This window comes from Podarcis erhardii (assembly GCF_964252035.2).
Source record: "Podarcis erhardii genome assembly, chromosome: 1".
NCBI lineage: Eukaryota > Metazoa > Chordata > Lepidosauria > Squamata > Lacertidae > Podarcis > Podarcis erhardii.
In genome coordinates this window covers 69,503,594-69,520,524 of record NC_138497.1, presented here as the reverse complement: position 1 = coordinate 69,520,524, position 16,931 = coordinate 69,503,594, and the positions used below count along the sequence as shown (strand labels likewise).

The following is a 16,931-nucleotide window of genomic DNA, read 5'->3' as shown; positions in this document are numbered from 1 at the left end:
AAATTTCTCCTCTTGTGAGCAACAGGTATCTTGGCTGGGATAAATGGGGAAGCTACTTACTGTACATCTCCAGACTTTATTAATGGTTCTCATTATCATCAGTTCTGTAAATCAACAGGTGGACAGCTGACCATCTTCCTTTCCTGAGGAAGTATTGTCCACAAATTTTGGCTCAGATCATTAAACAAATAGCCATTATTTTTGGCCACTACTGAATCTCCCCATCATTCAGTTGTCTGGCATTTGATTAGAACTCAGGGGAAGGAAAGTAGTCTGTTCACTGTACTTGGGGAACTGTGAGAATTTTCCTGGCTGCCTCTGCCTTCTGAAAAGGCTGAGCATCAAGTTCACAAAATAAAAAAATTCCTTCCAGTAGCACCTTAAAGACCAACTGAGTTAGTTCTAGGTATGAGCTTTCGTGTGCATGCACACTTCTTCAGATACACAGTGGGATACGTGGATTGTAGAGGGTTCTTAATTCTAAGACCCTTGGGTATAATGTCCAGGTTCTTGCATTTAGTAAGAAAGAAGATATCAGTCTGTACCTGTGCAAGTTTCTTGGTGAGGTTGATGGACTTCCATTTCATGCGGCTCAATGTGGTGCCTTCCATAGTTCCAGTTACAGATAGGTAGCCGTGTTGGTCTGCCATGGTCAAAACAAAATAAAAAAATTCCTTCCAGTAGCACCTTAAAGACCAACTGAGTTAGTTCTAGGTATGAGCTTTCGTGTGCATGCACACTTCTTCACAATCACTTCCTTCCAAATCCCCTGCAGTTTGCTGAAAACTTGGCAAATCTTTGTTCTCAGTGTCCAGAAGGAAGAGTTGGTCACCATTTGTGGATTCATGCTGAGGTCCTCTTCAGTAAATGGTTCCCAGGGCTGCCCAAGGAATAGCACTGTATATGCTGTTTCCCATTTATAATCAGTGACACTGACTGATGGTTGGATGCTGAGTGGGAAAACTATGCCCTGTTCATTCTGTTAGACACTTCAGTATTACACTCCAAACCAGGAAGATGTAGAAAATCAGACTGGTGACAGAAAAAGGCACCAAATTCAAAAAGTGCCAAATTATACCAGGAAAGAACTGGGAATCCGCTCCCAATTCCAGACCCCATGCAGCAAGAGCCCCAAGTAATACAAGGAAGGGCAGGAGGGAGGCTGTTTTTTGGCTTTGAGGAAAAGCGAAATTGGAAGGGACCACCAATCAAGGCAGCTGGAGAGGTTGGTGCCATGGCCAGTGCCAAAACAAGCTCTTATTGTAACCACTTCTTGGTGAGTACCAACACCGTTTTTATCTAGGAAGAAAAGCACTGGTTGTGGGTTAAAAAAACCAACACGCTGGATTTTGCATGTAAAGATTAAATCTGCTTCAAAAGGGGGGGGGGGGAAGGTTGGCATTTTAATGCCAACAGTGTCATGTGGATAATGCAGAAAACCTCTATGTATGAAGAATGCTGATTCCACAATAAACACCTGTCCAAATAGCACCCTGTGAAAGCCAGCTCCAATTGTTTGAAAATAAACTCTAGTTAGGGATTCTGTTACCTGAATTGGGGAGGTGAGGAGAGTATCGACCTTTTAAATTTTGATGCTTCTGTGTATACACAATTTATAGGGGTTGGGGTTGGATGATTAAGCCTCTGACTAAAGGCTTAAAACATCAAAGAGAGGAAAGATAAGAGACAGTCCACTGGATGTCACCCTTTGCTCAGACCTGCATTATTCTAAGTATCTAACAACAGCAACAAAACATTGCCATGTATGTGCAGTTTATGCCTTTTGGTTGTTTATTATTAGAAAGTTTCTCATCTGTCTCTTACAATGTAAAGAAAACATCTGTTTTTAAATCTCTTATTTAAAAAGCTATAGTTCTTTTGAGTTCTCACAGTATTACAATAGCACAGTAAGAAGTCTTGCAGTTGGAACTGCTTTCTTCAGCATAAACAGGAGTTTGTGCCACTCTGGCTAAATGTGTTTCCAGGTGTCAACTTTCTGACTGCTTTTGCAGGTGACTGGCATACAGTGGTACCTTGAGTTAAGAACTGAATTCATTCTGGAGGTCTGTTCTTAACCTGAAACTGTTCTTAACCTGAGGTGCCACTTTAGCTATTGGGGCTTCCCGCTGCTGCCGCGCCGCTGGAGCATGATTTCTGTTCTCATCCTGAAGCAAAGTTCTTAACCTGAGGTACTATTTCTGGGTTAGCGGAGTCTGTAACCTGAAGCGTCTGTAACCTGAAGCGTCTGTAACTCAAGGTACCACTGTATTGAAATGCCAGCAGTCGGGTGTGTACCAAACACCAGTAAGCAAAATGTCAACTGAATTTTGTTGTTAGCCCAATCATATTAAAAATACCAGCACAGAAAGTGGTGGGAAGGGAGGAGACATCAATTGTTGCACAGAACATGCTACATCAGCACCAAACCCCCACAAAATAGTAGGTACTTCTTCTATGAAGTGCATCATGCTCTAAGCTTGTAACTCCTCTTGTTGGGGGAGCAGACACTGGGAGGCACTTCAAACTGAGCTGGTGTAATAATGCTATAAAATGAAACTCTCACGGTCTTGCTGGCTCCCACGAACCCATAAAATGCTCCTTCCTTACAGTAAAACCTGAGAATAGTGTTGTGCTTGCACAGTAGATCTAGAGCTGCTTTAATGGTCCCATAGGGATCTATTGCAAGGGGCAATTCAGAGTCAGCTCAAGACACTTTGCTGCCTGAGGCAAACAGTGCTACACACTGATCCACCTTCTATTCTTCCCTCCTCCCTAAGAATGCTATTTGTAGGATGCTCCTACAGGGCCGATATCCAATAGGAGTGTCACCACCTGTATGTCATCTGGAGTTTTGGAGGCCATTCTTAGCAATATGCTGATGACACACAACTCTACTCCTTTACATCTGCAGATGTGGCAGTGGATGCGCTGGACCGTTGTCTTGCCTCAGTAATGGAGACCAGTGGCAAGGGATGATGGGTTGTGTAGTCCAGCAACATCTGGAGGGTCACAGCTTAGAATACCCTTTGTCAATCTCCTGTTGCGTGCCTTTTGTGTGAAAAGCTATGAGCCTATTATGCTGCACAGCTGTGTACTCTACTGTTCAGGCATACAAAATGTGTTCCATGAAGATGCTTAGTGATAGGTGAGTAGCACCCATTAGATTTCCAGGGAGCTTCTGCATGTACATTTGTATGCCATTGGGCACAGATCAAGGTTTTGCTTTTCTTATTTAAAGCCTTAAAGAACTTGGGACCAGGTTACCTAAGAGACTGTGCCATTCCTATATCTCTGCCCAGCAGCTGCACTCCTCGGATGAGGCCCTGTTGTGAGTGCCACATGCCCCAGAGGTGTTCTTTAGCTTGTACTAGAAACTGGGCACTTGGCAGCTCCAGCGCTCTGGACTCATTTACCAGCTGCAATTAGAAAGGCAGGACCTTTAGCCCCCTCCCACTGAAGATGTTTTGTTTAGGAAGGCAACCCAGCCATATATTAATTGTACATCTGTAGAAAAGGTATTATTGATTTTATACTTTGTAGGAGTGGCTTTATTGTTTCAGAGTTTATAGAAATGGCTTTCTTGTATTTTTTTATTTTATTTCATTTTCAGCCCATTGTGTGCCGCTTTGACGGATTCGGGCTGTGAAGCAGTTTATCATCTTGTTCAACACACACACACACACACACACACACACACACACACACACATGCTTTGTCCGCATGCATAATTGGGAATCCTACCTTTTCTATAGCCATGGGGTCTCCCTGCAGATGTTCTCATGAACCTGGCATAGGAACATAGGAAGCTGCTTTATACTGTGTCAGACCATTCGTTCATCTAGCTCAGCATTGTCTGCACTGAGCAGCAGCAGCAGCAGCAGCAGCAGCAGCAGCAGCTTTCTAGGATTTCAGGGTGGTCAGGCATTGAACCTGGGATCTTCTGCCTGCACTGCAGATGCTCTTCCATTGAGCTATGGCTCTTCCCTATCTGTGTTTACTGAACACCATCTGAATGCTTGAACAGGGCCATAGTTAGTGCATTTTCTGTCCTGCCTCTATACAATGGCTCAGGGAAATAAAAAGGGGGTGTGTGGGTGGGATAACAATACAACCAGACTACCAACTCACAATATCAAACAAAATATACAGTGTATTTCAGATATTAAGATGGCACGCCAGGCCTGATGCATGCTGCTTATTCAACAATGGCTTAAAGAGGAGAGCAGAAGTTATGTTTTGTCCTACAGATGCCTTTTGGATGGACTGTAAGCCACCTTCTAATGTTTGGTTAGCATGTCACAGCTCAGAGCAAGTGCTGCATTATTAGATGATGCCTGAATGAGTTCTATTTTCAGCCATTATTCAGTTGTCCTACAGAACCCACTGAAGAGTCATCAGGCCCTTTTTTTGGGATGGTCCATGGCTGCCCTATTTCCACAGGAGCTTGCACGGAGTGCCCAAAATGATAGCATTTCCTTCCCATCACTCATCCTTCCCATCACACAGACCATTTACTCAAGCAGCATGTTAGCGGGATGAGTTTTGACCCTAAGTAAATATCCTCTTGAAAGTCGTTTTAGTTGGTGCCAATGAACCAAACTGCTCATTAATTGGAGCGATGTCCCGTAATGCTCCATTTGTAGCAGCAATTCAAAATCCATCATATGTGGGCTTTGTTTGCCTCCATTCCATTAAGCTGTCATGGGATGCTTCTGGTTTTGTGGCATTTCATTTTGCAAAGCTCTTCAGGGTCAAAAACCCAGGTGCACGCAGCTGTCCTTTATAATTGCGTTTTCAATGACACACATTAGGTTTTTTCCCCCCTCCCCCCTTTTTGGCTCAACACTTCAACAATACCAGCATTTTAATGGCCCCAGGAGAGCTCTGAAATTAACATTCCTTTAAGGTAAATGAGGAAGTTCACTTACAGTATCTGGTGCTCAAATTTCCGATTCCTCCTGTGCCTACTAGGTGGAGGATGAAACTCAAATAGTATATACAGCTACGCTTGAGCCCCTTCCACCCTTTAGTCTTTCATTAAGCACTAAGCCTCAGGTCATAGGATGGGTAATTGTTGGCGTGAACTGTCACCTTCATAACTATACTCACAGTGCAATTTATTCCAGAGTAAGTCACATTGTGTCCCATTTACTCCCAGGTAAATGTGGATAGTTGCAATACGCAAATGGTGCCCTCCAGTCCTGCTTGAACTCCAGCTTCCATAGCCTCTGCCTGCATGGGCCTTGGATAGTAGGAGTTATAATCCATCAATATCTGGAGGGTGTGGCACACGTCCGATCTACTCCAGCCTGTCACTTTAAGATCAGCAAATCACTGCGGTCATCCATCTTGTTAAGCATGTCTTCCCTTCAATACACAAGCTGAGAAAAGGGTTCTTCCTGGCAGAGAGATAGAGAAATATGGCAGCAATTGCCAGCCCAGCTTCCAACTCCCAAGAATGGTGGATGGAGGGGTGTGTTTTGCCTGGTTGGATTGTAGTCTACTGTACATAAATACAAGCTGCAGTCCTTTGCACTGCCTAACTTTGCCTCCGGTCTCAACTCCCTTATCTACTGCTACCTTAACATGCAGCCCCTGGAGGGTTTCCCACAAAGGACTGGAAAAAGTTATCCTCCCCTGAGTTAAAGTGATGCATCACCTGAGCTCTCCTGCTGCTGCCCAGCGGCGTAGCTGGCCGCTTAAGTGCCCGTGGGTGTGCGCGCGCGCCCCCCAGGGGTGGGGCGATGCACTTGTGGGGCAGGGCGTGCTAGAATCCCAGTGCCCGAGCCCCATTCCGCTCCAGCACCTTGTAGGTCCGCATTGCTTTTTTGAGCAGCATGGAGCCTGCAGCTAGTCTGTCTGCTGCCTCCCTCTCAGCTGTAGAAGGGGCAGGCAGACGCAAGCCCTACACTGCCCTTTTGGGCAATGCAGAGCCTGCAGGCGCCCAAGCCACCACATCACTCCCAGGAGAGGCGCATGGCTCAGGCACGGTAAGTGCCGCCCCCTGCGGTGTGGCACCCAGTGCCCTCCCGAGCTATGCCTCTACTGCTGCCAGATGCTAAAGTGATTGCATCACAGCTTCTAAAATGTTTTACCTAGCAAACAAAATGGAAGCCACAGACAAATCTCCAATGTCCACCCCACTTGCCCGGGGACTACAAAGTGTTTTCCATGATAGGCCACAATACAGATCTGGTGGAGCACATTCAATAGTGACTCATAAAGATTCCCAGCCATCCCACACAATCTATTAAAATGTCCTCAGAAAGAAAGGTCTGGGTTGTATAAACCTTGACCTTTTGGTGTCTTAATCTTCTTCATGTTCTCATGTTCTTTTTGATTTGCCTGCAAATGTGTCTAAAGGCTGCTGTAGAGAATTGTGATTCTTTTTTAAAAAAATCTTATCTCCTATCTATCCTGTGCCTGTTATGGGGATAAATGGAGACTGCTTTTAGGGCAAGGAGCCCAAAGCATTATTTCCCTCCCTATTCTTTTGGTGCACAGGCTCACAGTGACAAAGTCTAAACTCACAGGCTCTGAATATAAATGCTATCTTGCTATGCATGCCACCTCATATCTCTTAGAACCTACCCTATTCCAGAGGAAGGATGAAGTGCACACAAATGAGCATCCATATTCTCTGATTTAGCAATATCCTAGTCCTTTTTCCCATTCACTTTAATTGGATATAGGAATATCAGAAGTTTTAGGAGTGCAATCAACCTCTTTTTACTACTACAAAATATTAATCCTCTGGTATCTGAATCAAAGTAGAACCAGAACAAGTCTCTCCCCCCCCCACACCAAATACAAGTCGAATACATTTTATTAATAATCCCTCTCCGTATAGAAATCAGCCCAGTGCCCAAGCATCGTTACTCTGGGCCCAGTATAAACTGGTAGCAGGGCCCCCTTCTTCTAACACCACCCATTAAAGGCCTTGTTTATTTGGAAAAACTGGAAGGTTAATGTAGGGGAAACCTACTGTGGAAGACTTTTGTCTTTTGAGGAGGTAGGTTGACTGGTTTGTATGATTCTTCTTCCCTGCTTATTGGAACCTCTGGGACCCGCAAGGGATTTTGGTTGGCTTTAATGATTTACTCTTTGTGCTCCAGGGTAAGTAGCAGCAGGATGTGGGCCAGCTGTAGGCTAATAAATGCAGTTGCAGAGTTGATTAACTATGCTGGCCCCCTAGTTTAACAGGTGGGAGGAATTTAGATAGTGACCACCTGCTGGCTGGCCTAATAAGTATCTAGAATATATAAATGTCTTAGATGGGGCCTGGCCCCTGGAACTTTGACTTACGGTAGGTCCTGATCAGAAGGATGCTGGCCAGCTGGAGGGTCTCTGTTATTGGGCTTCTGATAACAGAGTGAGAAAGTAGTTTTATTTCGCTCATGCTGTGTTATTATACTTAAGCAGTGAACTTCCTTCCACATGTGTTGTTATTGCCAATGGATCCAAAAGAACTCTTGCATTTGGCAAAACAGTTTATCAGTGCATCTAGGATCTTTAGGTACTTCTACTTATGTTTCCGATTGCCTAATCTGTGTTTTACACACACACACACACACACACACACACACACACACACACACAGTCAAGCAATCTCTTAAAGACTGGGATCTAGCATCAGTTATTCCATGCATTCTGAAGACCAGACTTCTAACTAATATGCTCCTATATATTTGGGGCTCTGTAAAGCTGTCAGGGTCCAGCCTTGCCCAGACCTTGGACCCAAGGTTCTTTCAGATGAGCATCAAGTAGAGGAGGCGGCTGCAGCAGCCCTGCACATTGACAACAGCCTTGGGGAGCCAGCAGATCTGAATATCCCTGCTGCTCTTCTGGTCCCTGTATCAGCTCCCTGGGCCACAGCAGCAGGGGAGACAAGAAGCCAAGTAAGCATTTTAGAGTCATTGCCAAAGCTAATTGTATGTGAGGCTACTTGGGAGGGGGGAAATCAAGGAAATGCCTGCTCGGATCAGGGTCTAACCCAAGAGCCAGGTGATGGAGCCTCGAGCTTCTATATCAGCTCCCAGCATGGGCTGCTTTGTTGCTGAAGTAACAACAGCCATGACAGTTGCGGGTTCGTTGCGGAAGGAGTAGGACGTGTACCTCGCGGCTGGTAGGAGCGGAAGTGTTTTTAAAGGCTCCGTTCTTGAAAGTGTAAAAAAAAGTAAAGGGAAATGGCCCGTACCAAGCAGACTGCCCGTAAGTCCACCGGTGGCAAAGCTCCACGTAAACAGCTGGCTACCAAAGCTGCTCGGAAAAGCGCTCCCTCTACTGGTGGAGTCAAGAAACCTCATCGCTACAGGCCTGGTACTGTGGCGCTGCGAGAGATTCGTCGTTACCAAAAGTCCACGGAACTTTTGATTCGCAAGCTTCCGTTCCAGAGGCTGGTAAGGGAGATTGCTCAAGACTTCAAGACAGACTTGAGGTTCCAGAGTGCAGCCATTGGTGCTCTGCAGGAGGCTAGTGAAGCATATCTGGTGGGTCTCTTTGAAGACACAAACCTGTGTGCCATCCATGCCAAGAGAGTCACCATCATGCCCAAAGACATCCAATTGGCTCGTAGGATACGGGGGGAGAGGGCTTAAGAGGAGGCAGTTTTTATGGTGTTTTGTAGTAAATTCTGTAAAATACTTTGGTTTCAATTTGTGACTTTTTTTTGTATGAAATTGTTTATAATATGTTACATTTGTACTTAAGTCATTCCATCTTTCACTCAGGATGAATGCTAAAAGTGACTGTTCACATAAAAACTCAGTGATGTGAGCTTTGTTGCTCAACAATGACAAGTTGCTAATATGCAGAAGGGATGGGTGATCTTTCTTGCTTTTCATGCATGTTTCTGTATGTTAATGACTTGTTGGGTAGCTAAAATTGTAAGGTACTAGAATTGATATAAATGTGTACAGGGTCTTTTTGCAATAAAACTGGTTATAACTTGATCCAAGTGTTTAACAATTGGGGCTGTTAAGTCTGACCATACATCACTGTGATAGAATGTGGACTTTCAGAAGGGTAAAACTACAAGTCTTAACCACAGTGTAACTTACAGTTTCCTAAAAACGTAAACCTGGCAGCTATAGAATACACTATGTGCATTTATAATAGCTATTTTATATATTGTAGTGTCAACATTTTTAAATTAAATGTTTTACATTCAAAAAAAAAAAAAAAAAAAAAAAAGTAACAACAGCCATCCAGGCTCCAGCCTTACTGACCTGGACAGATGGACAAAATCCTATCAGCAGAACTGTCCCTGGGTTCTTAATGCCCCTAATTTCATTGATTGTTGTTCCTCCTGCTGCCACTAAAATGCCACTCCCTCTTGGTTCCTCCTATCTCTGCACAGGGCATATGAGCAACAGGTCAAGAACTCCAGGACTTGTAGTTTTTGAGAGAGCTGGCGGCTCACCATCCAAATGGTTGTTTGCTCAGCTTGGCTCTGGCAGACCTCAGAACAGAGAAACACCACTCATAGGTATGAGGAAATAAGATCGTGTAAACAGCCTTAAGCATGATCTGCAGCAGGGGTGGGAAATGGCATGCAGTCACTGGGCCATATCCTTGCTCACCCTGTCCCCTGCAGGCTAAATTTGACGAGTGGGTAAGGCTGCCCATCTGTCAATCACATGCCATCATAATGATGTCAGTGCCTGACATCATTTTAAGTGCCTTGTATCACACTATAAAAGACCTGATAGAATCAACAAATTGGAAGGCAGGGGGAAGCGCAGAAGGGGATACCTACTGGTATGAATGATAAGGACTGAGGTTGTTCCTGAAACAAACATTCAGATATGCATGTGGACCATGCCAGTCTCATTTGAAGGGGGGAAGTGTGGATTAACAGCTAAAGAATACTCAGGGGTGGACCTGTCGAAAGTCAGCCTGCCCCTGCAGTATGGCAGCATGTCACATGGCAGGTGAAAGGATTTTATTCATTCCCAGTGGAAAAGCAAAACATGTAAGCCTGATAGACACTGTCACTTTTAAGAAATGCTATGAAAAAGTGGAGCTTGTAAACTTGCACTGCATTTGCCTAAGCAGAATCACAGCAGCTGGTTTTCCGCAGAGACCTATTTTATGCAGACTTGAAAACCTTATTGTTGCTGTGATTTTGTAAAGTCTCTTGAAGGCATTGAGACAAATCCCAAAGAATACTATTGCTGTAAGAAACAGAAATCGAGTCACTTTGATTTTGTTGTTCATACAGTATTGAGCTTGGGACTGTTAGCCAAGGTTGCATATGCAGCTAGTGGCACAACTGTGGCACCCTGTCAATTATTTTTCCATTTTTTTGGGGGGGGGCACCCTCATATTTAAAAACTGATATTCTTTCAAATTCAGGTCATTTCTCCCAAATGGGGAAGGATATGAATTTTAATTAGGCTTAAGCCACCCTACTTAAGGGGAAATGATAATTTAAAGACTAGTTCAATTTAGGCTCTGTTGGAACTTGAAATTCAATAATTAACGAAAACCTGAATGGATATGTAAAGACTGTATTATTTTAATATTTATTGAATTTATATACTACCCTAAACCCACAGGTCTCAGGGCGGTTCACAGAATAAAATCAGAATATAAAACCACAAAATACATAATCAAAATAAAAACAACAACCCAATAGCCTCCCCCATTTTAAAAGGGCATAGGATGTCAATCAAATCAACCAAAGGCCTGGTTAAAAAGGAATGTTTTTGCCTGGCACCTTAAGGTGTATAATGAAGGTGCCAGGCAAACTTCCCTGGGGAGAGCATTCCACAGCTGGGGAGCCACTACAGAAAAGGCCTGTTCTCGTGTTGCCACCCTCTGGACTTCTCGAGGAAGAGGCACATAAAGGAGGGCCTCAGAAGATTATCTCAGGGTTTGGGTAGTTTCATGTGGAAAGAGGTAGTCCTTGAGGTATTATGGTTCTGAGCCATTTGTAGCTTTATAGGTCAAAATCAGCACTTTTAATTGGGTCCAGAAACTAATTGGCAGCCAGTGTAGTTGGACTAGGATCTGTGTAATATGTTCAAACTGTCTGGTTCCGGTAAGCAACCTGGCTGCTAAATTCTGCACTAGCTGAAGTTTCCAAACCATATTCAGAGGCAGCCCTATGTATTATAACACATTACAGTAATCTAACCTTGAGGTTACCAGAGCATAATCAACAGTAGTTAGACTGTAAGCAAAGGTAGAGATCTGCTAGCTGCATTTTGGCAGTTGATTGAAGTTACTGCCATATATTAGTAAAATAATTTCCCCAACACCTTCTGCCATGAACAAGGATGCAAAGAACAACAACACATGAAACATTAGCTTTTCTTCAGTTTCCCTGTCTTACTTTAGATCCAAAAGGAGCACTAATCTTTTTAGTGCTCCTTTTGGACTCACTGAACTCACTGACTAGTTTGCTGCTTACATCACACCTAAGTAACATACTTATTACAGCCTCTTACGATTTTGCCGCCCTGCCCATTACCCATGTATCACAGTAGTTACAGTGGTGCCCCGCAAGACGAACGCCTCGCAAGACGGAAAACCCGCTAGACGAAAGGGTTTTCCGTTTTGGAGGCGCTTCGCAAAACGAATTTCCCTATGGGCTTCCTTCGCAAGACGAAAGCCCATAGGGAAATCTCCCAGACAGCGGGGAAGTGCAGCGCGTCTTCCCCACTGTCCTCGGACCTCCTCCGAAGGCTGGCGGTGGGGCGGAGAGCCCTCCTCCCGCCACCAGCCTTGGGATGGCTGCTCCGAAGGCTGGCGGTGGGGCGGAGAGACCTCCTCCCGCCGCCAGCCTTGGAATGGCTGCTCCAAAGGCTGGCGGTGGGGCGGAGAGCCCTCCTCCCGCCGCCAGCCTTGGAATGGCTGCTCCAAAGGCTGGCGGTGGGGCGGAGAGCCCTCCTCCCGCTGCCAGCCTTCGGATGGCTGTCCTGAAGACTTGCGGTGGGAGGAGGGTTTTCCTTCCCACTGCCAACTTTCAGAATGCTGTTCTGAATGTTGGCGTGGGGAGGAAAAACCCTCCTCCCACCGCAAGCCCCGGGAACAGAGGAGAAGCGCTGCGCGCCTTCTCCTCTGTTCCCGTACCTGTCCTGAAGGCTTGCGGTGGGGAGAAAAGCCCTTCTCCACACCGCCAGCCTGGCAAGTGGTCTCCATAGGAACACATTAATTGATTTTCAATGCATTCCTATGGGAAACCGTGCTTCGCAAGACGAAAAACTCGCAAGAAGAAAAAACTTGCGGAACGAATTAATTTCGTCTTGCGAGGCACCACTGTACAAATATTGCTAATAACTGCTGAGATGCTTGATGCTATCAATACTGTCGAGAGAACAAAATTGCAGGCATACCATTAGTTGCAACTGCTATCATAAAAACGGTTAGGTATATGAGATATCAGAAAGTTAGTTCTTTCAGTGACAGGAGCCTGAGTAGGAAATGACATATTCCACAGAACCAATTTTTTGGCAGGTCTTAAAAGTTTCTTCCTTGGCAAAACAATATTTGATCTTTCTAAATAACGGTAGTAATTTGTCAAAAGAAGGAGAGGTGTGTGCTATACAGAATGGCCTGCTTTCTAGGAAAGAAGGACAAATTATGCATTTGCAGGGAGGAAATGAGTTTTTCTGAAATGTCTTCTAGGCCAGTAGAAGCGGGGAATGCTTCCTTTACAGGTAAAAATATGGAAATTAGAAATAGAATAGCTGGATAGTTATTAAAGCATTTCTTTCTAACAGGGAATTTGTCATGAAGCTTTTAGAAATCGTTTCTGAAGTATTTCTCTCATCTCAATATTAGGGCTGTTGTTTTTCAAATAATGCAGTCTTTGATAAGCACTGTGTGAGCAGAATCACACTGAATTTTACCCTTGTGCTCCCACACTGAACCAAAAGCTATACTATGCTGTGGCAAAGACAAAAGCATGGGGAGGAGGAATGACCATGTGGCAGAGGAGTGGCCAGCTTACAGTGCAATCCTAACCATGTCTACTCAGAAGCAAGTCCTATTGAATTCAGTGGGGCATACTCCCAGGTAAGGGGGGTTAGGATTGAATCTCTGTTCAGTATCCTATCTGCCATCCTAGAATTAGTGATTGGCCCTTGTGCTTGTACACTGTGGAACACTAAAATATGATGTCCCCAAACAAGACACCGGGTGGCCAGTGTCACCCTCGCAGAGGAACCCAAACAGGCAAGCTGGAGGATGCTGATGCCTGTATGAATAGCTCGTCATAGCAACCACAAGTTCCAACAGGTGTCTCAAACTTCAAATTGCATAGTAAAAGCCTATTCATTTTGGCTCATAGACCTGTGAAACTGTATATTCACAAGTAGCAAGTGGGCACAAAGTGCTTGATTAGGGGCAATAGTTACAAAAGAATAAGCACAAAGGGGACTATTGGAACAACCAACACCCGAGGCCAAGAAACACAAACCCTATGAGGAATCTCAACCTGGTAGCTGCAACAGAAGGTGAAAGGAGATAAGCAGTAGAGAGAGGCCCACCATCTCACACTACCCCCCTGCCCAGAATAGACTACAACCTGGCGGGGGGGGGGATTTGGTGGGGGACAGTTTGAATTAGAATCTGGCAGGTGATCCAGTCACCCCCTGCAGCCAGTTGGGACCAAAGCCAAACAGCCAGTTGGGAGGGGGCCACCTCAATTCCTGAGGAACTGTGCCAGGCTGCAACTATTGCCCACCCTAAATGGGGTAAGCAGGTTTTTTTGCCCACTGTTCCTTATGCTGTGTTATATCAGAGAATTGAAGGTGGCATGAAAGAGGCATTGCTACCTGTGGTATGCACAATCATCCCACTATCATTTTGGAGCAACAAGGTTTGTATAGTTACAGGTAGGTAGCCGTGTTGGTCTGCCGTAGTCCAAACAAAATAGAATAAATAAAAATATATATTAAAAAATTCCTTCCAGTAGCACCTTAGAGAACAACTAAGTTAGTTATTGGTCAAAACAAAATAAAAAAATTCCTTCCAGTAGCACCTTAAAGACCAACTAAGTTAGTTCTAGGTATGAGCTTTCGTGTGCATGCACACTTCTTTAGTTATTGGTATGAGCTTTCATGTGCATATCTGAAGAAGTGTGCATGCACACGAAAGCTCATACCAATAACTAACTGAGTTGGTCTCTAAGGTGCTACTGGAAGGATTTAATTTTTTTATTTTTTTTATTTTGTTTCAAGGTTTGTATGGTGCAGGTTTCTCAACCTGGTCCTTACACCCCACTAGTGGGCGTTTCAGGATTCTAGGTGGACGGTAGGGGGTTCTACGGCACAAGCTGAATCCTCCTTCCATCGAGCACTGGTGGGTGGCAAGGAAATTTTACCATCAAGAAAGATTCATTAGTAGGCAGTAGGTATAAAAAGGTTGACTACCCCTGGTATAGTGATTCTAAAACCTGCAGACTCGTTTGTCTAGAATGGACATGAAATAAATATGTGTCTACAGTAGCAAAAATGGTGACTCCTGTGTCTTACCATTTCAGCTCTCCACATTTATAGCCTTTAGTGAAGCATTGAAATACTAAATCTGCTAAACAATTTGGTAACGTATGTGTATGTTACTTTAGGGTTGTTTTAGGATTGGAGGAGCAATATGGCATGCTGCTATGAATATGAGCGCATGAGTCACTTTCATTATAGTAAAATGAGAAAAGAAGATTGACAGGCATCAGAACATGCAGTCCTCTGCAGTTCCACATTAGCTAACAGCATTCATGGCTGGACAAACATTAAAAGGCCATAAAAGTACTTTGCCTATTTATATGCTTATACCATCTGTTACATATTCAAATAAATTGTAGTATTACCTCCAAGATAATTAGATTTTCAGGTAGCATAACAGTTCTAAAGGTAGATTCATAATATTAATTGATGTGTACTAATTAACCCTTAGGATAAGCCAATCCTCCTCCTTGTTCTTTTCGCACATCCCTGCATAATGAGTGTTTACTTTTTCTACTCTTCTACAAAGAGTATTTCTAGATGGAAGAGCAATATTCTAATGCATTTTCATACTCGTAAGACAATTCCTATTTAATCAACCTGAAAATGAAAGCATAGCTTTAATTTCAGATTCAAAGATCTTCCAAATATGCTAACTGGAAAGTTGGGGACACACCCTATTGGAAGTAGTGATTGTGAAATGATTAAAAGAAATGCCCTGATCTGATCTGAATCACCTCTTAACAATACCTTTAGAGGCATCTCAGTCTCTTCCTGAGTTTGTTCAGCAACATCAGATTATCTAAACCAGGCATGTCCAAAGTCCATTTCGGGGGCCTAATCCGGCCTAATCTGGTCAATTTAATCTGGCCCCCGTGGCAGTATATGTCCTGGGGTAAATTCCTAAAGAACCTCATGTTTACTTCATCAAATCTGGCCCTCTTTGAAAAAAGTTTGGGCACCCCTGATCTAAGCCATGGGTAGGTAAACTAAGGCCCAGGGGCCAGATCTGGCCCAGTTGCCTTCTAAATCCATCCCGCGGACGGTCTGGGAATCAGTGTGTTTTTACATGAGTAGAACTTGTCCTTTTATTTAAAATGCATCTCTGGGTTATTTGTGGGGCATAGGAATTCGTTCATTCCCCACCCCCCAAAAAATATAGTCTGGCCCCCCACAAGGTCTGAGGGACAGTGGACCGGCCCCCTGCTGAAAAAGTTTGCTGACCCTTGTCTAAGCCACATCTCTGGTTTCTTCCCACACCAAGGGCAGAGCTAGTGCAAAAGGGTACAATAGTGTGGTCTTCTGCCTTATCATGTGGCTTCAGACTTCCCATCTTCTCAAATAGCACTGGGCGGAGCCATGCTTCCACACTGTTAAAGGTGACATCAGAAGAAGCTATACTGGCCATTGGTCTTTTAGAATTCACATGGGATTATCATGGACTGTTCCTCTTGGATATTGTGTGTGGCTAATGGGTCCAGCTTTTTTCTTTCTCTACACACGTGGATGTATAGATATACAAACTCAAGATAACAAGTCGTGTATCTGACAGAGGTGGCTCTGGTCTATATAAGTTTATGCCACAATGAACAATTAGCCTTTAAGGCACCGCAAATTGTTAACATTTTAGGACTGTTTACTGTAAATATTCCTCCTCCTTTTCAAATTGATGTTAGCAAAGCAGAACAGAAAGAATGGGTAGCTTTATTATATACATTATGCTGTTGACATTTAAGGGCAGTATCCAGTCAAAGTGAAGCACATTTGTACTATTGAGCATGTGTCCTCCTCTGCCCTCCTTAACTGTAGATTAAATCTCTATTGTATACAGAGGCCTATTAGAAGGAAATAATTCTTTTTACTTTATTTTAATACATTTACAAATGAGAGATCTGCTTTGCCATATGAGATACACTAGAACTCGAGTCCTCTAAGTCATTTTCTGTTTTTAGACCTTACACTTTGAGCATGATATTTTCGTACAATGCAGTGCCTTTGCTCAATGGCCTTTTCACTCATACACATGAGCTTGTTGTGTGTACTGTTAATGTTAATATCCCTTGAAGGAGACCCTTCTACCTCCTTCTCTGGCACTGAGGCTGAGTTAGCGTGCCAGTGATAGAAGGTGATGCGTGATTGGATTTGTGTCCTGGCTTTTGCTAAAATGACCAATTATTGGCCGCTCTTCAGAAAGCAGCAAGTCTTGATAGCTGTTTGCACTGATTAGCGGGAGCAGCTGTTTTCTCTGGCTTAGTTAGCCCAGCTTTTAAAGGCAGCCCTTTTGTCTCTCTGCTTGGGTTAACTGGACATCTTCTATGCTATGGCTAAAAATAACAAACAAAAGTGCCGCAAGATGGGTGGGGTATAAATAATAAATTATTATTAAGGCTAACACATTTATTGTGGCATAAGCGTTCATAGGCAAGATCTTCCTTCATCACATGGATGTGTCATCAAGCACACATCAGACGAAACAATCGC

At 44.0% G+C, this 16,931-nt stretch overlaps 1 protein-coding gene and 1 long non-coding RNA gene across 4 annotated transcripts in view; both read left to right on the top strand.

Moving 5' to 3' along the window:
* LOC309330921 overlaps window positions 1-16,931 on the top strand; it is a 118,068-nt gene that overhangs the window by 37,631 nt on the left and 63,506 nt on the right. For 2 of the 3 annotated variants that reach the window (XR_014151643.1, XR_014151645.1), the window contains exon 2: window positions 9,359-9,487. The exons of the other annotated variant lie outside the window; for it this stretch is intronic. This is a non-coding gene — a long non-coding RNA (uncharacterized lncRNA). The remainder of the gene's footprint in view (window positions 1-9,358; window positions 9,488-16,931) is intronic. 3 annotated transcript variants of the gene reach the window in all.
* LOC309330706 (histone H3.3A) lies at window positions 8,068-8,951 on the top strand. The gene has a single exon (XM_081842541.1). It carries the CDS (start codon window positions 8,187-8,189, stop codon window positions 8,595-8,597), a length of 411 nt encoding a protein of 136 aa, XP_081698667.1. The 5' UTR covers window positions 8,068-8,186; the 3' UTR covers window positions 8,598-8,951.